This window comes from Sphaerodactylus townsendi, linkage group LG13, assembly GCF_021028975.2.
Source record: "Sphaerodactylus townsendi isolate TG3544 linkage group LG13, MPM_Stown_v2.3, whole genome shotgun sequence".
NCBI classification, from domain to species: domain Eukaryota; kingdom Metazoa; phylum Chordata; class Lepidosauria; order Squamata; family Sphaerodactylidae; genus Sphaerodactylus; species Sphaerodactylus townsendi.
The window spans coordinates 34,690,418-34,712,713 of record NC_059437.1 but is presented as its reverse complement, the minus strand read 5'-3'; the positions used below and the strand labels follow the sequence as shown (position 1 = coordinate 34,712,713).

Here is a 22,296-nt window from a genome sequence, read left to right as displayed (position 1 = left end):
CAAGACACTCAACCTGTCCCTCTTATCTTAGGCAACTTAAAACCATATTTCCTAGTGATAACCTTTTGTCCTCCTGTCCTAAAGATTACCCTGTTTAACTTAATGGTGAGGAACCAAAGGAACACTAATTACCCCAAGAGGCACAAAGTACACTGTGCACAGCACTTACACCAAACACATGCTTATCAACATCGTGAACAGTCAGCTCACACATAAACACGCCTCACATTTGCTGGAAGAGTCATGCTTCACTTGTTCTGTCCATGATTTGTATATCTATCTCCCTTCCTAAGGAACACATTGACCACGTGACGGATTTAAATTTGCCGAAGAAACTAAAGTGGCTAGAAAGAGCAAAGGGAAGGCAGGAATCCAAGATGCTTGGATTTCAGACTGGCCAAGAAAGGGCAAAAAAGACTGTCTCCTAGGGTTAAGATTTCCAACGAGACCTGCTTGCTGGAGAGTCGGTATCCACATCACACCTGAAGAGGGCTTTGCATCTTCAACGTTATAGGCCTGAGAAATGTCCAGCACAAATGGTGTAGTGGTTAAGAGCAGTAGACTCTGATCTGAAGACTGGATTTGATTCCCCACTTCTACACAAGAAGCTTGCTGGGTGACTTTAGACTAGTTACAGTTCTCTGCAAACTCTCTCAGTCCCACCTCCCTCACAAGGTGTCTGTTCTCGGGAGAAGAAGCGAAGGAGTTTGTAAGCTGCTTTGAGACTTCTTATGGTTGAGAAAAGTGGGGTATAAATCCAGACTCTTCCTCTTCATCGTAATTAGCCCTGATTCTTTGCAGTTGCAATTAGAAACCAACATGGCCTAACTATTGTGCTTTTACAAACTCAGCCTTTTACAAACTCAGGTAATTACTCTAAGAATAAATACACCAAAGTTGGGCAGTTCAATCCAGAGGAGAGAGGTGGACTGACCTTAGGAGGTAGCACAGCCCTGCGCCAACGCGTTTGCCCCCTCCATTGGTGCAAGGGGTGTTCAGAAGGCAGACAATGGCCCTATGCAGGTCCATTGGCTCCATCTGAGGGCTTTCTGATGGCTGTGTTTCAGTAGCAACCCCCCGCACTACCTTCAGTAGTAACCCCCCGCACCTCCAGAAAGCCCTCTGAAGGTGGTGCAGCAGCACGGCAGCAGCACTGTCCCTGGCCACCTCCACTGTTTGGATTGTACTATAAGCGGAGACTCTGAAGAAGTAGTTTTCATATTCCACAATAATAGTCCAACTAGCCCCTTGGAAACTATGAGCTGGGCAATAGAGGCTGAACTTCAGCATTAAGTCCTGTGGGCTGGAGTTGGCTCTTCCTAGGAATGTGTTGTCCACGTGACCGTGTTATACAGCAGCAATCAAAGGCATGTACAAGCAATTAACACAATGGCAGCCGATAAGCACCGAAATGAATCTGCAGGTAAAAGTTTCATATCATTAGGAGTCAATCCAAGCCAAAGGGAACTTTCAGTTGTCTACTGAGCAATTAAACCTCTGATATAGATTAGCAGCCAGCTGTTGTGTAGCTGTGTAGCCACAAGCATGGAGTTGCTGGTGCAATTTTTTCTTCAGGATGGGGAAGAATCAAGTCAGTCCTTGACTGGACATCACCAAGTTGGTAAAGAACTCTGTTATTTGGAGGACTGTCCCTTTTTAATTTCTGGCTGCAGCAACAGTAGAAGGAAAGTTATATGTGCAGTGTTAGCCCTGGCAAAGAAGCACATTAAGTACACATGATTGAGGAGATGCAAGGGCACCGATTGGTGGGCTCAGATTCGCAGTGCCACTCCAGTCATGCTGGAATGCAGAGATCAAGTGAGAAGAGTAGTGCAAATACTGCTGCCTCGCCCACCTGGTTTCTGCACGTGGATCAGCTGGGCATCCTTATTACTCATGAGTTGTACTCATAAGGTAGCCTATTGCTGAGGTCATGCTTACTAATGTAATCAACCACAGCTGAAGAAGAAACTAAAAACAAACAGCTAAAAAAAAAGTCAATCCCAAATCCTCATTGATTCATCAGCCAGCCCATATACTGGCTGTGTAGTCTGTTTGTATAACGCTGCTAAAGCCCAAACTCTATTTGGGCACAGAGGTCTGTGGTTCAAGCCCCAGTGTCTCCAGTTAGAAAAGATTTCAGGTAGCCGAGCTGGGAACCACCCCTCTGCGAGAGATCAAGGAAAGCTGCTGCTCTGTTTTTCATTGTAAAAAAGTAGATGAAAAAAGTTTGTTTTGCCTGGCGATCCCACGCATGTGTTGTTTTTCCTTTTTTGTTTGTTTTCAGGGGGATGTCTGCGAAGCTACAGCAACATGATTAGAGAAGCCGCAATAGGCGCATATTCATGTTGCCGTAACTTTGCAGACATCCCCCTCAAAACGAAAAGGAAAAATGACACGTGCATGGGATTGCTAGGCAAGACAAACTTTATCCATCTACTTTTTACAATGAAGTACCAAACAGATGAGCTGCAAGCAGAGGAAACCCCGCATGGGGAATCTTCACGGAGAATCTGCTGCAGCATACAAAATGGCAGGCACCACTGTGAAACTGACAAGAGCTCCATGCAGCAGGCGGGGGGAATAAATCCGTTTCGGGTGACAATGCTCATGTTCTTCCATGCTGTGGGAACACAAAATGCCCAAACAGATCTTTTTATAAAGCCCTAAAGACATTATAAACAAATATAAATTCACCAGTGTTCCAGAACTTGGCATACAGAGAAATGAGCACACAAAGACACCATTGATTTGGTCTTGTGGAATGTGCTGCTGTGAGAAGGTAGTTGCTCAACTATTCCTGCATTTAAATACACCTTGCTGGAAATAACTTAGCAAGGTCATTCTGTGTTTGTGACTATCAGCTGACTCAGAAAAAAATTAAGGAAAGTCTCTCTTTACTGACATGCAAATGTAGCAAAACCAAAACAGAAAGTCTCAACCTAGGAAAACCAGATAATCAAGAAGGCTGGAACAGTCTAATAACTCAGTGAATACCACAGGGTCACATGCAATGGCATATCTACAGAAAATGGAGCCCGGGGCAAGAACTGATCTTGTCCCCCCCCTATGAACAGCCAGCACTCATCTTGCTGGAGGTGGGGTGGGGTGGGTGGGAGGTTGGGTTAGCTTGCCCTGACCATGGATCCTGTGATCCATGGATGGAGAGGCTTGCTGGGGGTGGGGGGTGGGGAGGCTGGGAGGGCTTGCGGGGGTGGAAGGAAGGCGGAGAGGGCTTGCCTGCAGGGCACAGCGTGGGGTTCTCCAGGCGGTGTCAGGGATGGCGGGTGGAAAGCAGTGCCTGGCGGAGGCAGGTGAGGCAGATGAGCCAAGCCTTACCTCCTTCCTCGCTCGCTTGCTCACCGCCTACCGCCAAGCCAGACCAGGCTGTGCTGAGCACCCCAAATTAAGGAGGAGAGGTGTGGGAGAGCGGTTGTTCACCCCCCCATGTGACGAAATGGTGGACGCCTGGGAACATATGACACCATATGTCCCTGTGGCCACTCCACCCTGGTCACATGTGATCAATTAAACTTTAATACATTACAAATTGTAAAAAATTTCCATTAAAACCTTCATCAGTGGTACAAATTGTTACAATACGTACCATAAACTAAAATTACTTAAAATCCAAGGCCTTTTGTCAACCCTCTTGGTTACCAGAGAAACAGAATGTTACGTAATTAGCTGTAGGTGTTTCCTCATTCTTGGAGTATCAGGCCCAGGCTATACACAGTGCTGGGGTAGACTTCTATGGCTGGAACTCCAGGTGTGTAATTTGGTGCTAAAAGGCAGCTGTGCTGGGTGTGGATATGGATAGGCTTGGCATTGGCTGGCACCACATCACTAGGGAAAGGGGTCCTCCTGCACCTGCAGAGGGAAAGGGTACCCCAGCTACCCCATACAAGTTTGTTGCAGATATACGGTGAAGCTGTTCTGGTGATTTAGGGTGGACTTTTACTTTTGGTCTTACAAAGAAGAAGAAGAAGAGTTTGGATTTATATCCCCCCTTTCTCTCCTGCAGGAGACTCAAAGGGGCTTACAATCTCCTTGCCCTTCCCCCCTCACAACAAACACCCTGTGAGGTAGGTGGGGCTGAGAGAGCTCCGAGAAGCTGTGACTAGCCCAAGGTCACCCAGCTGGCGTGTGTGGGAGTGTACAGGCTAATCTGAATTCCCCAGATAAGCCTCCACAGCTCCAGCAGCAGAGCGGGGAATCAAACCCGGTTCTTCCAGATTAGATACACGAGCTCTTAACCTCCTACGCCACTGCTGCTCCATTAAAAATTAATGGGGTGGTGGTGGTTGTCAATGGGAAACAGCACACGGTGGAAGAGAGTGGCTTTCCTTCTTCACTGCACATATCCAGTCTTGATGGGCCCCTATAAAGTTGTATATTGGGCCTTAACAAAACCATTTGTTCCAGAATTACAGAATTCTGGTGCTAGGTGTAATTTAGCTCTGCAGTTGAAACAGGGCGCAGCTTCCAGTGTGCTGGGAAACTCCATCTTACTTCCTTCTGGAAAGTCATTAGCGATATTGGGAAACAAGCTATGGAATTTGATTTGTGGGCGTAAAAGCGAGAGTGTAATTTTTTTCTGGAATACAGTTTGAAGAGTGGTAGAGGCCAGAATTCCAGGAACATTTCCCTCAGCCATGTAAATCTCTTGGGGAGGAGAGACACATCTGAACTTTAGGAGGAAGCCCACCAAGGCTATCAAATGATAACTTCTGATGATTTCCTGATCTCTCTTGGCCCACCCATGACATAGACTGTAACCAGAAGAAAGGAAAGAAGTAAAGCTAACTCAGGATCGCTTTAAGTGCTGTGTTATTGTAACCTCAGCTTGTGGGTTCTGTGGGGCAGTACTTGGAAGGAGTTGCAAAGAACCAAATTTAAACAAAACAGTTTACTTCTCTTTACAAATAACATCAAACATCAACATTTAATATTACAGTTCAAGGTCCTGTTCAGGTTGCATTTCGTCCTTCTAGTTACAGTCTACTGATACTGCCAAGTCCAATTCTTCTTTGCAAGTGGGTTGGCTCCTGAAGACTCCAAGGGCTTGATGAACAGGATGCAACATGATGAAGGTTTCCAGGAGAACTCTCACCCATTACAACCACAAAAAGAAACCTTGAAACAATAAACTCCAACATTTACAACATAGCAAAAATAAACTACCTTCCCAGTAGTTCCCAACAATATTGCAGTTTACCCAACAAGGTGTTAAGGGTTTAGACAAACTGCTGTCCGGAGTCTGGTAGCCTTGTCTTCTCCTTAAAGAGAGCTCTGCAGCCTTTCTTGGCATGTTTCCAGCCTCCACCCCCTTACTGGTTCAACCCATTCTGGGCATGGGGGTTACATTATTCTATCAACAAACAAAAGGGAAGGCAGCAGCAGCATTTAATTCTTCTAGGGCAGCCAAGCAAAAAACAAACCCTGAGGTTAGCTCTGAGTCCAGGCTATGCAGCTGTCTCATGGATCTGGAAAGGGCAACACAGTGTTGGAGCAGGCAGGATATTGTGTGCAGGTCCCATAAAAATGTCAGACAGAACCTAGAAAATCTTGTGTAGCTCACTTCTCTCTGTGATACCCCTCTGAAGATGCCAGCCACAGATGCAGGCGAAACGTTAGGAACAAGATCTACCAGACCACGGCCACATAGCCTGGAAAGCCCACAACAATCAGTTGAATCTGGCTGTGAAAGCCTTCGACAACATATGAAGCCCTTCATGACCCTAGATACTTACATATGCGGGACCACCTCTTACCCTATGCTCCCTATGAAAACCTTCGACAATACGTTGGTTTCTGTATTTGTTGAAAAGGGGTGAACTGGGGGCAGAATAGGCTGGGCCAAAGCCAGCCACCCATTACGCAGTCAGCTACTACAGTGGTCAACATACATCATTCTTATATTTAAGGATGGTCTGAGGGCCAGAGTAATTCCAGTAGTCTCCTGAGATGCTAGATAACTGTAATACTCAGTAATCTGTTTCATATTAATTCCGGGATATTAGAATCTGGAAGAGGTTCATCCCAGTTTTACTAATAGCTGGATGAGCTGACAAAAGGGACTGCTATGAAGGACTCAGTTAAACACTGTGTTCTTTTCCTTGTTTCTCCTTAATAAAGTTACTCTGTGTTCATTAAAAGAGACTTTCCACATATTTCTGAATGACAGCAGAATCTTACACTAACTAGTACTTGAGCTGAGATGAGCACCCTGGGATCTCTTATGGTTGGGAGATCTGTGAATGTGTCCCTGCATTGGTTTTTATTGGGAACTAGCGGGCCCAGCCACGCGTTGCTGTGGCTGAGTCTGGTGAAGTAGAAAAGAAAGAAAAGGGGAAGCGAATGGTTCGAGCATGTGTCATTGCACAATGCTTGCAAGGGAGGGGAGGGGCAAGGGGCCCCTCTCTCCCCTCCCTCTCTCCCGTTCCCTTGCATGGCAACCTGGCCGCTCCCTCCCTAATGTTCCCCTTCCTCTGCTAGGGTGGGTGGGCCATGTGCAGGTGGCTGGTCCTGTCCCTTTCACTCCCTTCCCTTGCAGGTGAATTATGTGGTGTAAAAAATGCTGGGAGGCATGAGCTACGTTGTGTTCAAATTTCACACCGTTTGGTCCAGCAAACCCCCGGACCCTCCCTCACCTTCCCCTTCCTCCACTAGGGTGGGTGGGTCATGTCCAGATGGCGGGCCCCATTCCTTCACTCCATAAGGCAGTGGTTTTCAAGGAAGGCATGGTTGGTTCCCTTGTATCAGAGGGTGTTGCTTTGACGGCCAGCAGATGGCGCTGTTGCGGAACAGAACTGTGGTTCCAACTGTCACAGGTGTAGCATGTACACAATAACTGGCACAGTTGTGACATGTACACAACAGGAGGTGTGGAAACAGTATGGAAACCTGGCCGCACACGAATTCGATGTTGTGTGAAAATTTCAAAGCAATCGGTCCAGTAGTTTGGGAGATTACCTGTCAGCAGAAAAACGCACTGATAGATTTGTATATCTATAGATAAAGTAAGAAGTGCTTGCAAAGAAGCTTTATAGGTTGTTTCTGCACAGCACAATTATACCAGGCTACAATTGCTATCTTACAATCTAGGTCTATTTTATCCCAGTTTCTCCCTTAGTTTCTGTGAAAAAATCGAGTGAAGACTGGGAGGAAATACTCTCATTTGTTTTGCATGAGCTTGTCTTTTTTGTCTTTTGTAAAAGACTCTAGTTTGTCTTTTGTATTTACACCACAAGCATATCCGCGCATGTGCAAAAACATCCCCTGTGTCCCGCATTCTGATTAGCTGTTGTTTTTGGACAGCAGCAGGGGCAAACAAAGCCCCCCCCCCCTTCCAGTTCTGGATAGGGCCTGGCGCAGGTCTCAACACAGCAAGCGGCAGCAAAAAACAATGGGGCAGAGCATCACATCACATTTTCACTCATGTTCTCATATTTTTGTGGAAAACAAGAAACTCTCCCCCCCCCGCCGCCGCCCTGTGATATGCCCACTAACATTCAGCCCAAAGTGCACTGGTTCTGCTCCCTTGGTGTTTGCATGGTAGCGGGTTCAACATGGGATTTTTGAAAAGAAAGCTCAAACTGGCGATTTTTGAAAATCCCAGGATGAGGGAAATATCGTGGGACATACCCGCTTTAGGTCTGAGAACTGTGCTAACTTCTTGGCCAAACCGGGATATTTCCCTTGCTCAATCTGGGATAGTTGGACTGTGCCGAAACTACCACAGAGAGCCTCGTCTTCCGTCTGTATTAGTGTGTGGAAAGATCCCAGCGAGACGATTAATGGCCACCACTGTGTATACAGTCACCCTAGTATCGCTCAGGATTAATTGAGATGAGGAAATATGTGTTCTTTAGAATGAGGTGTGGTGCTACGGTTGAAAGGGAAGGTTCACATTTCCTTGTTGCATTTTAAAATGAAGCTCATCTGCTAATGCAGGCAAACCAAGGAACACACCAGGCTTTTTAGCTCCAGTTTGCTCAAAAGGTTTGGCTACTCAGAAATTCCATTGAGGAATTAGCTCCATGGTTTCAAAGATCAGGGGCAAAAACATGGAGGAGGTCCTAGAATTGGTTGTTAGCTAAATGAAACATCATCGGGGTGATGCTTGGGATAAGCAACAAGGGAGGTCCTTAACTCCATGCCCTGCTTGTGGGCTTTTTGAAGGTACCTGACCAAGCAACTCCAGCATGTCCATGAAAGCAAACTGATTTTTTAAAAAGTAAGGGATACAGACTTCTGGTTGCTCTCTTTAAGGGGAAACATTCTTCCTGTCCAAGGCTGTTTCCCCACTTTTAAAATGATGTCAGTTTCGTCTGATCCAGGACCTTTTTAGCATGAGGGTCGTGTTCCCCGGGCTTCCCCACTGCCCAGCGCTCTGCGCAGGGTCATCAAAAGGCGCCGTTTTGAGCAGTGCCAGAATGACGCGCGCTGAGGGGCGCAAGAGCAGCAGAGTCGGGGCGGCTGCGTTGTCGTCGCCCCTGTAGTGGGGAGTGCAGCTGGACCCCACGCTACTTGGCGAGAGTAGTGTGCAGCAAACGGTGAGTGGGGAAAGGGCCCTAGTGATGCAGATCATCAGCTTTTATCTTGGTCCTGTTTGCGCCTTGAATAGAAGCCTTTTGTAAAATTCAGTAGGTGAAGCTGTAGACTAGAGGGAGATTGTCATGCTTAATTATCTGCATATCAAATGGTGCCAAGTTCATGAAAAGATCATTTAGCTTGGTGCTTCTTTTTCTACAAAATAGCTGCTGGTCTAGTTTTCCATTTTCTGCTGATGTGACTAGGACGGCTTCTCTCTGTCATCCTCTCCCGGCACCTTCAATTCAGGCCACTGTTCCATGTAGGATCAAAATAGCTTGAGAAGGCAAAAAGCTGTCTGCCCCGAGCACATTTGAAGGGGAGGCTGAACAGTTCATCAACAGTACAGTTAGTCAACACACAATACATGGAGGCCAGCATGTTAGCCACCACTTCCTGCTTTCTGACCAATGGGTTCTAACGCTCATCTCAAAGGCTTAATTCCAAGCCACTCTTCCCACAACTGGCAGAGTTGCATCTACCTCTCACTGAGGACATTGTTCCAGGTGACTCAATAAGCCAGGTAACAAGCCAGGACTTGCTTGTGGCTTGCACTGGGGCAAGTTGCCCATGAGGCTTCAGGTCCAAGAATTGAATTAAACTAGGGAGATTAATAACAGAAACAGGATTCAGTGGGTTCCACTCTACCTTTCTAGGGAATAGTAGAAACATCAGGCAATTTGGGGCAATCTGACAGAACTTGGTGAGTAAATCCTTCCGTGTCATATTACAATGGAGTTTGAACATAAAATTGTGAAGGGATTGGGACCTCTGGGTCCGTGTTAGCTTACAATGGAGTACCACGGGAAATCCAGAGGAGGAAAGGATCAGTTTGATTTGGTGTGTATGAAAAATGATAAGCTTCATGACAAAAATACGCTGGTACGTTGCCAACCTTCAGGTGGGGCCTGGAGATCTCCCTGAATTACAACTGATTTCAGACAACAGAAATCAGTGGAGAAAATGGCGGCTTTGGAAGGTGGAGTGAGTCTATGGATTTGCACCCCACTAAGGTCCAGCCCCTCCACAAATCCCACGCGAGTCCCCATGCTCTATCACTACATCTCCAGGAATTTTTCTACCTGGAGTTGGCAGCTCTGTTTAACAGCATACATTTATTCTGGCATGATGGGAAAAGATACCTCAACTGAATTCTCCCTGCTTTGCAACTGTTAAAGGCATTGGAGTCTTGCCAGCATGGTGTAGTAGTTCAATTGCCAGATTAGGATCTGAGACTTGGGTTCAAATTACCACTTTGCCATGGAAGCTTGTGTGGTGTCCTTGGAGCAGTCTCTCTCTCTCAACTCACGAGGTTGCTGTGAGGACAAAATGGAGGGGAGTTGAACAATGTAAGCCATTTTGGATCCCCATTGGGGAAAAAAAGGTGTGGTGTAACTAGTAACTAATTAAAACAATAAATAATGTTGGCCACCCTCATTCCTATTGAGATAATATTGGATTTATGTATATTTTGTATGCCAATAAAGGCTTATTGAATCGAAAATATTGGATTTATAAATGGTGTGTTCAAAGCAGCTTTGGCAAAACTCTCTTTCTGAATGGGTGTAAGGAAAAACGTACTCATAATCTGGAGGTATGCTTAAGCAATCTGGTGTCAACTGAACTGAAGGAAGAGACTTCTCTTGTATGTTAATCATTGCTATTAAGCCAGGTATTTTTACTTCCTGGTTTATTTTCAGTTTAGATTTATTCTCCATGCCCAGGTAAGCATAATTGGCAAGATTTTCCCTGTGAGGGTTAGTCTTTACTGTCAGTTAAAAGCACTACAAGAATGTGAAAACTTTTTTTTATTAAAAAACCACAGTGGAATTATAGCAGAGTAAAATGGTATTATGGAACACAGGGTGCTCATGGTTCATTGTGACAATTGATTCTCAGCCAGCAATTAACTGAATAATTACATAAGGAGCAGGAAGAAGCAGAACTTTAAATATACCCCCTCCCCCAATATCTAAATTCTCTTTGCTCCTTAGATTCATGTAGTTTGGTGTATCTATTTGTATCCCACCTGATCTGAGAACTGTCCCAAAAACTGATAGGTTTCCATAGCAATAAGCAGCATCTATAGCGGGGGTGCCCAACCTTGGCCCTCCAGATGTTCATGGACTACAAGTCCCATTAGCCCCTGCCAGTGTAGCATCTGGAAGGCCAAGGTTGGATACCTTGATCTATAGGATAACTGAGCAGTATTAAATGCCGGTTTGGGCTATTTTTGTTTTGAGAAAGTTATTTTTAGAGTAATGTTTTTCTTCCAGTGGATCTTTTTGGAGGCCTATTATTTTGGAAACCTATTGTTTTAGCATGCAAATCAATACCAAATTCAGACTCATTCCAGTTGTGCAAAACCTACATAGGTTTTCCAGTCAAGAGATGTGCCCTAGAATCCCTTGCAATACCACAGGGGATTCTGGGTATAACTCATCAGCATTAAGATTTCAGCTCTACAAACTCTTGTGCCTTCTTATTTGTTTATTTAGAAATGGTAAAAAATTGAATTTTTAAGATTGTCAAAAAGATCCCTGGGAATTAATAAGGGCCTCTGGACTCCTGATTCCCACCACCACCCCCCCCCCACAGCAAACTCACATGGCTATCCTTCTGGAACAATCCACATTTTGCAGGTCCTTTACATATGTGTGGCTGTCAAGGTGCAACCAATTTCTTGCAGCCCCAGCAAGGGGCTTTCAAGGCAAGTGAGAAAAAGAGGTGGCTTGCCATTGTCTTCCTCTGCAGAGTCTTCCTCAGTCGTTTCCCATCTGACCATGCTTAGCTTCCAAGAGCTGTTGACATAATGCTATACCAGTGGTATAGCATTGTGCTATACTGTGCCACCTTCCCTCCCTCTCTATATATCTCCCCCACATCCTTGCTAATCATTCATTGGCTTGTAGGGTGGCTACCTCACAGATTTGAGAATCACAGTATTGGTGTTATCTGGAGTTTCTCTGACACAAAGACTGCATGAGATGAAACAATTGCACTGTTTGGTATCTGTGGATTTGAACTTTGTATCTCTGTAATTAGAGATTAACTCAGCCCTGAAACACCACTGTGCAGTCTTGCCTCCTGCAGGCAACAAGGATGATACATCACAACAGGTATGTCGGTTGTTGAGTCCTTGGGGATCCCCCAACCTGATGTCACAAATCTTTCAAACTCTGGGTGAGCAGGGAACACATGAGTTTACAGGACAAGACATTCCAGAATAACCACTTCAGGACAGCATCTAGAGGCACAGAATATCACCTTGCCAAGCCACTCCTTCCACCTCTTTCTCAGCCACCTGTTCCTGGACTTCAAAAAGCTTCAGCACCGACCACTGTCGGGCATGTGCAGTTGGGACTTCTTCTCTGCAGTTCTCCGTCAGTGAAGAAGATTGGGAGAAAAGTGCCGTGCAGGAAAGGGCACATGCTAGGATTTAAGACATCCCAAGAATACAGAATGGACTTTTGAAGTTACATATTATAACCTGCAGAAGGGGACCACGAAGGTTTATCATTAACTCGGAGGTGTTGCCAGGTGTTATAAAAAGGGGAGCTGCTGAGGAGCAAGAGGCACACCGTCAGGATGTCTACCACCCTGTGGACCACGACACCCCCTGCCACTTCCGACAACACTGTTCCCATCAATAATGCGGCGGACATTTCAGTCATTGTTATCTACTTCCTAGTCGTCTTGGCGGTGGGCCTTTGGGTAGGTCTTGATTTTTCTCCTTTATTGCCAGTTTAGGTTGTCAGGGTTCAGGTGAAACTCGTGCAGAAAGCAAAATGTGAGAAACAGCTCCTTTGGGAAATTGGACGTGGAAGATTACAGGGTGCCTCAAGGGTGCAGACTACATATGATTCCCTGAAAGGGGGACGGGCAAGAATCGGACTGAGGCAGAAGTAACAAGCAGGGTGGAGGCGCTTGGAATTAGGACATTTAAGAAAAGCGAGAGTGTTAGGAATAGGGGCCATGACAAGAGCAGGATGGCATGACTTCTTCAGTGCCAAGACTGATGTGGGGGCAGTTATGGGAACTGGAAGAGGAGGAAGGAACACTGAGGAGATGGAAGAGCAGAGATTGTTTTGGGTGTGGAGGCTGTGTTCTTGACATGGAGGTTGGTATGGATGTAGTCTTAGTGAGGTTCCTGACAAGCAAGATTAAAGTAACATGCAGATCTGTCATCCAAATAATTTTCTACTGAAACAAAAGGCTTGGGAAGGTACCTCCAGGGTTGGCCAGGATGTTTTGCCAGCAAAATGGCTAAGAGCTGCATGGTCAGAGATCCTTTCCCAAGCTCAGTTCCCGTGCAGTGCCCAGTATGGTGCAGCCAGGCCAGGCCTGGTCAAAGATTGCAGGCAAACACAGGGACAGAAAGTGAAGCCTGTATCTCTGTGAGGGCAGGACTGAGAGAGAATTGGTGAGATATGAAGACAGGGCTTGATTTCTCAGGTGAGGTTTGAGTAGGGAGGCTCTAGAGGGCTTCAAGCTTGCCCTTTTTGTTTTAAAAAACTCTTAGCTTCTAATCTCAGCTGTGATTATTCAGTGGGGAGGCCAAAACTCTCTGCACAGGTTCAGTGGCACTCTCTTTGTTATGCTTTGTTATGTTTCAATAGAAATGCCAGGAGCAACTGCCAAAAGAAGCTTGCCTTAAGAGCAAACACGACCGCACATAACAACAGTGGGATGGAGGAAGGAAATAGGGTTCGGAAATCACCGGATATTTGGGGGATAGAGCCTGGGGATGGTGGAGTTTGTGCAGGGAAGGTCCCTCAGCAGGGTATAATTCTTCTTCTTATAAATATTTAATTTTGCAAAAAAAAAACAAAATATAGTGTAGAACATTATTAATAAAAGGGGGAAAGGGAAAAAACGAATTAAATAATTTATGTATAAGTGAAAAACAAAAAAAGAAACACAAAGCAAAAAAGGAATAAAAGAAAAAAAATAAGAAGAACTTCCTCCCAGCAGGGTATAATTCTATAACATTCCTGCTCCAAGGCAGCTATTTTCTCAAGGGCATTAATCTCTGCAGTCTGGAGATCTGCTGTAACTCCAGGAAATCTCCAGGCTACACCTGGAGACTGGCAACCCTCAGAGGAAAGGAGAAAGAAGCCAAACTGCTCAAGCTCCCTCCCTTCTCACACTTCAGTGGCAACTGGGGAGTCACATCTGTGGGAAAGGAAGGCAGCAGGGGTCAGCCCAATCTTGTCAGAACCTGGAAGCTAAGCAATGTTGGTACTTGGAAGGGAGACCACCAAGGAAGACTCTGCAGAGGAAGGCAATGGCAAACCACCTCTGCCTCTCACTTGCCTTAAAAGCCCCTTGCTGGGGTTGCCCTAAGTTGGCTGTGATTTGATGGCACTTGATACACACACACTTGGCGGGGAAACTGCTGGGTTCCCAAGACCAGCCAGGCAGGTGACTAGAAGTGACTGTACTGGAAGCGAGGCTGCTTAAAACCATCTAATAGCCCAGGGATATGTTCTAGAACCTGATTACCACAGGGATACTTTGGTTCTGCTTGGATAGTTGTTGCAAACTTTTATTTCCTGCTGCTGAGCCTTAAAGAGAGATTTCGCCTATGAAAAAATTTTCAGCCTTCTCCCTGCTTCACTTGCTAAACGTTTGCATGCCAGGCAGCTCTTAAAGATACAGAAACAGAGTCAGTTATGAGTTCTGACCTCTCATGACCTGTCCTTGGTGCTTTAACTCCACTGGAGTTGCACAGAAGAGGAGGCAAGTGGCAGTCTGAAGAAACCCATGGGTCCCAAAACCAAGCTTGGAACACTTGCTGCCATCAATACCCAGAGAGTATCTCCTGCAAAATGGAATATACATCTAGCACCATGTACCTGCCTTGCCGTGTGAAGGGTCCACCTGGATCTGGCCCTTGTGATAATCCATCTCTGTTGGGGTTCAGTTAATAATTCAAGATATTTGGCTATGTGCCCCTGTTCCGGTATTATTCCGAGCATGATTTATTTGCTTGCCCCAACAGGATATAGTATTCCTGTTCTAAAAGGTTTGGAAAATATCTCTGGGTGACAGCATACAGAGATCTTCAAGTCATTGCTCATACTAGAAAGGCCAAGTATGAGTGAGGTCACTTTTCAGGGATTATGGGTTAGTGGATAATGTTATTAGTGGTATTGGCCACATCCAGATGTGAATGTCCACAGCTGTTGTATTTCAGATATTCACTGACATATATTCATGGCAGAAACAGTCACAGTAAGTTAAGAGGAGAATCATGTAAGCTGCTTTGGATCTCCATTGGGGGAAAAGGCATGGTATAAATGAAGCAAATACAGAAATAAAATTTACTGGGAAGTCTCTTGGCTTCTCTATAGAATACTTATATTAAGCTTGCTGTGCTATACATTGTCCTTCTCTGCAGGCTCTGCTGCCGGACACATTTTCAGCCCAAAAAGTACATGGTTGTGCTCAGCTCGTTTTCCCTTTTTAAAATTTTCAATGAGCTGTCTTTGAAGCTTCACAGACATGATTTCAGAAGCCATGCTGATTTTCATATCGAGTCTGCATCGCTTCAAAGAAAGCTCATTGAAAAAAATTTAAAAGATAAAACGATATATTGCCAGAATTGGCAGGACGAGCTGAAAATGTGCCCAGCGGCAGAGCAAACATCTCGGGAAAACCTTAAGCAAAAAGCTGCAGGTACGAAGAATCGCTGCAGCGCCACAAAATGTCGGGTGCAAGAACTTTAAGCCTGGGCGGGAGGAAATGGGCTGAGGAGCCTCTTTGTCCTCTAACACCTTTTTTTGCCCATGCTGTCTGAACAAAAAATGAGGACTTTTTAAAGATGTCCCTGGGGGATCTTATTTGTGCTGTGCATAATTGGCCTCTTTCTTTCTGAAGGCAGCTCCATGGGATGCAGCAGCCATTGTAACAGTTATTGCCTATCCCTCCTGAGAAATTATGAGAGTGAATTCATATTACCATTTTCCCAGACAGGAAAAAAAATGAATTTTTCCTTGTGCATTAATACATATTTGTAACAAACAAGCATAATTATATGTAATTTATATAAATGGTCTAGAGACAGATTAATCTAATCTACACATTTTTCAACTGGTTGACAGCCCTAATGTCCTCTCAATTTCCCCCTTTCTCTAGGCTATGTATTCCACAAACCGTGGGACTGTGGGTGGATTCTTCTTAGCAGGCAGAAGCATGGTTTGGTGGCCGGTGAGTTGCATCTAAAAACTGTGATGTCTCTTATGTGTGTGCAGTAGTTGCTGAAAAAAATTGTTTTCATTCATGTTTCTCCTCCCAAAAGTTTTGCTCACTACTTCTGCAAGTGCATCCCAAAGGGAAAAGTCCCTGGTTCAAGCAACTGATTTTGCTCTTCTCCAACCATGGCGTTTGACTGGGCAGGATCATCGCAGGCATTGGTTTGGAGGGAGGTTATGGGAAGCATGCAAAGATCAAGTGCAAATGTGTGTGAGTGAAAGGGGTGGTGTAGTTGGATTTATATCCACCCTTTCTCTCCTGTAAGGAGACTCAAAGGGGTTTACAAACTCCTTTCCTTTCCTCCCTCACAGCAAACACCCTGTGAGATGGGTGGGGCTGAGAGAGCTCCAAAGAACTGTGACTAGCCCAAGGTCACCCAGATGGCATGTGTTGGAGTGCACAAGCTAATCTAGGTCACCAGATACGCCTCCACAGCTGAGCTCAAGTGGCAGAACAGGGAATCAAATCTGGTTCTCGAGATTAGAGTACACCTGCTCTTAACCACTACAACATGCTGGCTCTCCATGGTAATTTATCCCACTCCCATTGCTGCTACAGGGTGATCATCCGCTATATACAACACTTTTTGACTTTCATCCAAAGTGTCAAAAACTTATATCTCACATAAATGGGTTATAGAACTGCTGCCAAGGACCTACGTGTTTGATTGTATTCCTCCTGGTTTTAATATGAAAGCTTTCTTTAACAGAGTTTGGCTGTTTGCATGGCTGTTTACAGCTGGAGTTGCTCTCCTCTGAATTTTATGGCCCTTTGTAAATAGAAGCAAATGGCCTCTGCTGCTTGCCGGCTTGCACCACTATACGTCTCTCTGCGTCTCCATCCATTTGCAAAATGCCCCAATCTCTCACAGGCTTCACACTTCAGTTCTTTTTTCTCTCATATATTCAAGGCTTTGAGATTATTTGTGTCTTGAAGAAATTCTCTTCTAATAAGCTCCCGCTGTAATTAATTGATAACCTCCGACAAAAATAGTTTTGTGTTGCTCTGTATTATAGCGACCAAATGTTCATAACTCTTGGGAAGTGAAATTAATAATAACAATATCATGTCCTCATCAACAATCTGTTTTCTTGCTATTTTAAGCTGGTCAACCAGGCTAAACATTTGGGTTAAGTGTTTCCTCAGATCTCCCTCCTCAGATATGCACATAGTATATAACTCCTGTTGGTAAAACATTGTTGTTCTTGACTTCTTTCCTAACACCTTCTCTAATTCAACCCAGACATCCTTGACTATGTTCATAAGCAAGTCATCAGAGACAGCTGAAATTATAATGCCTCTGTCTTAGTGATTATTCTTATCCCCCAATTCTTGGAGGTCCTCTTGCGTGGGTCTGTCCAATGAGATCATGCTCCATAGCTTCTCTTGTTGTAAAAGTGGTTTTATCTTGTCATATGAGGTGTCATAATTCAAATCTATTAATGCCTCAATGAGGGGGACATGCTGATCTACCAGGGAGGTGGCCATCCTAACTCCTTTGTTTTTGTCTGCTAGCTCTCCTGAGCCTTTAATCAGTACAGCTGAGTCTGGCCCACACAGTGTTGGCAGATTGCTAGTTATACAAAGTGGCAGACACCCTAATTAAAGGTAAAAGTGTTTATTAGGGAACAGCCTTTCAGATAAGAAAGCTGAGAGACAGGGCTAGCTTTCATCTACCTTGCTAGCTAGGGAAGGAGAGATAGAACAGACTTCTAAGAAAAAAAAGGAGGAAATTAGACCTGACATTATCAGTCTAAGGACAGATAAGAGGTGACACAAAAGAATGGAAGGGTCTCCGACCTTACAGCCTTATCAAGCTGGCCACTTGCTTGCCCTCTGCTCAATCCACATGCTACTTCTAACAATAAGTAGATATGGTACGAAGTTAAAGAGGTGTAGCTGAAGAAATTTGCATCTGAAAGGTGGATTATGCACAATCTTAACACCTATAGTGAGTTATAAATTCTCAGTCCTTAATAAGCCTGAGAGGAGGATGCATTGCCATAAATTTGTTAATCAATTTTAATTCAGCAGTTTTGTGTTGGATTCTCTCTTTGATGGTTTTTTTTAAGTGAACCTTTAGATCAGCAAAAGAATGCCATGGAATGTTCCCTCACCAATTTCTAAAAATTGTAATTTTGAAGTCTGATTTATGTCCTTTTGTTGTTGCTGCCGTGGTTGTTGTAAAGCTGGCCCTTTTATCTCCATGGGCCCTGTAAAATGAGATATTGAGAGATTATTTTTTAGCTCTCACTTGGGAGGGTAAGTTTAAAATTAAACAAGTACTGTGGGAAGTAGAAGTCTGGGATTGCAGTTGCAATGCTGGATGTCTTTCTTGTGGCAAAATACCCTCTGAAGCAATATTATTCCCAGTGAAGGTAGACTACGGGTGATGTATGGATTAGACTGCACCATGAAAGGGCAAAGACTAAGAGGTTGTCCAAAGAATGCATCATGACTACTGCAAAGGTGTTGCAAATATGGGATAGTCCTGAGGTGGGAAAACCCAAACATCGCATTTCTCCTGCCAACTCAGATGGGGCGAGACCCGTTTAAATGAATCAAGACATTCACTGTATCTAGGGAGTTGCCAAATTTAGGATTACAAACACTAACAATAAAGCATGAAGAAAAACTCTATTGGCTTTGTTTAAAGACGAGGACGTAATAAGTGCATAAATCAGCAGAGGAGGCGTGGCTGGGATTTTCCTGCACTGAAGTATTCCTAGAGGGGTAGCAGTGACTGCAAGTCTTTCCTGATCTCTCAAGGAAAGAGTCAGAGCGGGAGGAGGGAACTGCTGAAAGAGTTCAGAGAATGCAGTTAATGATTTCTTGGGAAAGCTTTCCTAATAACCCATCATTAGCTGTACACATTCAATGAAGGGGAAACACTTACAGAACTTTCAGGAAGAGAGGCCTCACCCTAAAAGTTTGGGTTAGTCACAATGTGCCAGTTAAAAGAGAGGGGAACTCCAGAGGAAGCTTTGTAAGCCACCCTGCCTATTTGGCTACTAAACTAAATGCATTACAAGGGCTTGGCAATTTGTTATTGGCTACTGACTGCCATGAGAACAACTAAAGCATCAACTTTTCCTTTATAAATAACAGCCTGACAGTTTCTGTTCCACTTTTTGGTCTTAAGTTTGATTTATAATTAAGCAAGTGGCCAGACCCCCCCCCCCCACATTAAAGACATAGCATCTTCCTGATCCCTGTCAATCCCATACTGCCCTTTGCCTTCCCGATTGGCTATTGCCCAATTAAATCTCCTTCAACCGGTCATAGTGGAAGGCTTCAAAGGGACAGGAGCACTCAAATACCAGGGCCTAGGATTGCCAGCACCTGGTCCTGAAGCTATCCTTTCAGCGTTGTTACTGATGTGTAGCTTGCCCTCCCTGTCACAGTTCTGTTGCAGAGATTTGTTTGTATTCAAGTCTGTTGTTGCTAATAAAACCTTCTAAAACACTGGTCTTCTGGCCTCAGCCATAGCCAGCACGTGTGACATATTTCTGGCTAGGATCTGCATCCAGTGGCATTTGACAAGGAAGACCGGGGTTCTAGTCTTAATTCAGATGGCGCCTCAGATGATGCACCAGACACTGCCACTGGCTTGCAGATATATATGACTGTATATGATTGTGTGTGAGAGAGAGAGGCTACAGAACCCAGCCTCTCTTTTTGTCAATCATACACCTGGTATAAATGCACTTGGCATCCTTGCAATCATGCGGTTCTAATTCAAGACCCCTGCCAAGGGCCAAAACAGATGAAAAACTGGGGGTTCCATATTTGGACCTCACAAGCATTTCTCTGAGTAAACAGTAGTCATACCTGACCCCAAATGTGGACCCACCCTTTCCCGATTACTGTTCCCCATATCTGCTTTTTGCCCTCTACCCCATGACATCTGCATGAAGTTCTCTCCTTAACTGGACTCCCTTGGGTGGGTCCCCTTCTAAAATCCTTTCTCCATGAGTCTTTTGTTACATCATAATTAATTGCCACAGAAACTATCATGACATCTGAAAAGTATTAGATACACTTTTCCAGGAGGGAAAATCCCTGACGCTGCTCATCCTTCTTTGCATTAAAAGGCAGGAGGATGCAAGGAATCATTACCATAATAATGAGGAGGATGTATAGATGCTTTCATGGAAGGAAGGATCTGGGGAACTGTGGTGTCAGCTTTCATTGCTTCAGTTCTCCTGAAATGCAGAGCTGCCAAGTGTAGGATTGGGCAAGTGGTGATGGACACATCTGGCTCTAGGTGTGTGGTACTGACAGGCCAGATTAAATATGAGGACAGCACATCTGTCGTTGTGTTGAACTCAGATCTGCTCTCATCACAGCAGGACAGAAGAGTAGCAGGACTACAGGAGTATGGAACTATTTTATCCCTGCTCATCCCCCTGCAGTCTGCTCTGTTGCCTCTTACTGCCCCACTCTCTGCATTTCTCTCTTCTGTTGAATTCAAATGTGAACAGCCTGCTTGGTAAGGAAAATAGTGCTTGGAGCTGGGTGTCTTCCTCTTCACACACAGGCCCATGTAAAATTGATACAACATTGCCTTCCTAGTCCTCACTGAGGTGGTAAGTCTGTGCCTAGGCCAGTGGTGGCGAACCTTTGGCACTCCAGATGTTATGGACTACAATTCCCATCAGCCCCTTCCAGCATGGCCAATTGGGGCTGATGGGAATTGTAGTCCATAACATCTGGAGTGCAAAAAAATTCTGAAACCGCTGCAAGGCTATATACCTCAACATGCAAATAATTTCTTGCACATAGAAAAGGTGTCCATGAAAAGGGATTTAGCTCAGCTTTCTTCCTGACATGCTGGATTTCCAAGTACAGGGAATTTAGAGGATTACTGAAAATCCCAAGATTGGAGTAGCTCCATATGAAGGTTCATGGATCTTTTGCTATCATAGCTGGTTTAGCCACTGAAGCACTGGGATTTAGGGAGGCATTTTGCTTCTGGGGGATTAGAATAAACTCAATCTGAAATGGTAAATAACACTGTCTGGATTAATGAAGACAGCACTCTGGATTGCTGTCCAAAACCTCACACTGTTTATTGTGGCGGGAGCTTCCACCCACTGGATGAGAGTCCACTGCATCAAGTACAAAAAGCCCATTAAAACTTTTAAGATGCCCCGAGGTTGTATTACAGCAAAGATTAAGAATCTGACCAATTTCCCCCCCTCCTTTCTGTGTTCAGATCGGTGCCTCGCTGTTCGCCAGCAACATCGGCAGCAGCCACTTCGTGGGCCTGGCTGGGACGGGGGCAGCTGCAGGAATTGCGATTGGCGGGTTTGAGTGGAACGTGAGTGTGATCAGCTTCAACTGCATGTTGGGAAAAGTGGTTTTCAAATCCTAGCCTGAAATATGTATTTGTGTCTTTCCTCTGATTCCCAAAAGTGCCTTTTGCTGGTGTTGTACCCACTGGGGAGGGAGTAGTTCTGAGGGTGGGTGCCTCTAGCAGAAAATTCTTCTCCTTCCCTCCCAGGTTTCTCAGGGCAAAGCCTAAGCAAGCAGGTGTGGTTGTCCCTCTTGCTTCCCCACTGCAAGTGTAGTCTTGCTTGTGGGCAGGTTTGGCATTCCTGGTGTGTGACCTTTGTTAAAACTGCATCTTCCATTGCTCACAGGCCCTGGTTATGGTGGTGATTCTCGGCTGGCTGTTTGTCCCCATCTATATAAAGGCTGGAGTAAGTATACAAAACAGAGAGCCAATTTCCTCAGTCTAGCTCTTTATTTTCTGTATATACTTGGCAGGAGGGAAAAGGCATCTTCTGAGAACAAAGAGGTGTGGCTTCCTTCTCATCTGTTTTCACAAAAAACCCTTGATACAAACCCTCCATCCTCATTTGTGAACAAAACCTAGTCCAATCATGCAAAGTGGCATGAACTCCAATTGATTTATTGTTATTTAACTGGAGAATTTATACTCTGACTGTTTGGCGTGACATCCTCAAATCAAAAATGAAGTCAACAATATTGACAACAAACAATATTGACAACAAATCATATTACAGCAGCTCTAGCAGAATTATAATCATTTAAAAAAACAGCAAAAAAGCCAAAAGCCAAGATTTTCAATGTAATGAAAAGCATGAGAGACCAGGGCAGCCTTTGCCCCAGTATACAGTGTAAACAAAGAAGATGCAACAGACTGGCTGGAGGAGAGTTCTGAAGGCTGGGCCACCACCAAAAAGGCCCTCTCTCTGGTAACCCCTGCCTCACCTCTTGGGCATTAGGAATCTGCTCTTTTGGCATGTACATTTTTAAGACTGTCAATTCTAAGGTATGCAGGTTGACCTCAGGCCAGCTCTCCACTTCCTGCTCCTGACCAACAGGGAGGCAGAGAGCTGGAATGGTGGTGAGGAACTGGCGTGGGGGCAAGCCAAGTTAGCTTGTGTGCTGCTGCTGCTACTGCTGCTCTTTTTG

The 22,296-nt window shown here is 44.9% G+C and overlaps 1 protein-coding gene across 1 annotated transcript in view; it reads left to right on the top strand.

Moving 5' to 3' along the window:
• The first annotated feature begins 11,939 nt into the window (after positions 1 to 11,939).
• The window catches only part of LOC125442951 (sodium/glucose cotransporter 1-like), a 28,441-nt gene continuing 18,084 nt past the window's right edge, over positions 11,940 to 22,296 (top strand). Inside the window, exons 1-4 of the mRNA XM_048514756.1 lie at positions 11,940 to 12,309; positions 15,736 to 15,807; positions 21,071 to 21,175; positions 21,498 to 21,557. Of these exons, the coding sequence (XP_048370713.1) occupies positions 12,184 to 12,309; positions 15,736 to 15,807; positions 21,071 to 21,175; positions 21,498 to 21,557 (363 nt within the window). The 5' untranslated portion in view covers positions 11,940 to 12,183. The remainder of the gene's footprint in view (positions 12,310 to 15,735; positions 15,808 to 21,070; positions 21,176 to 21,497; positions 21,558 to 22,296) is intronic.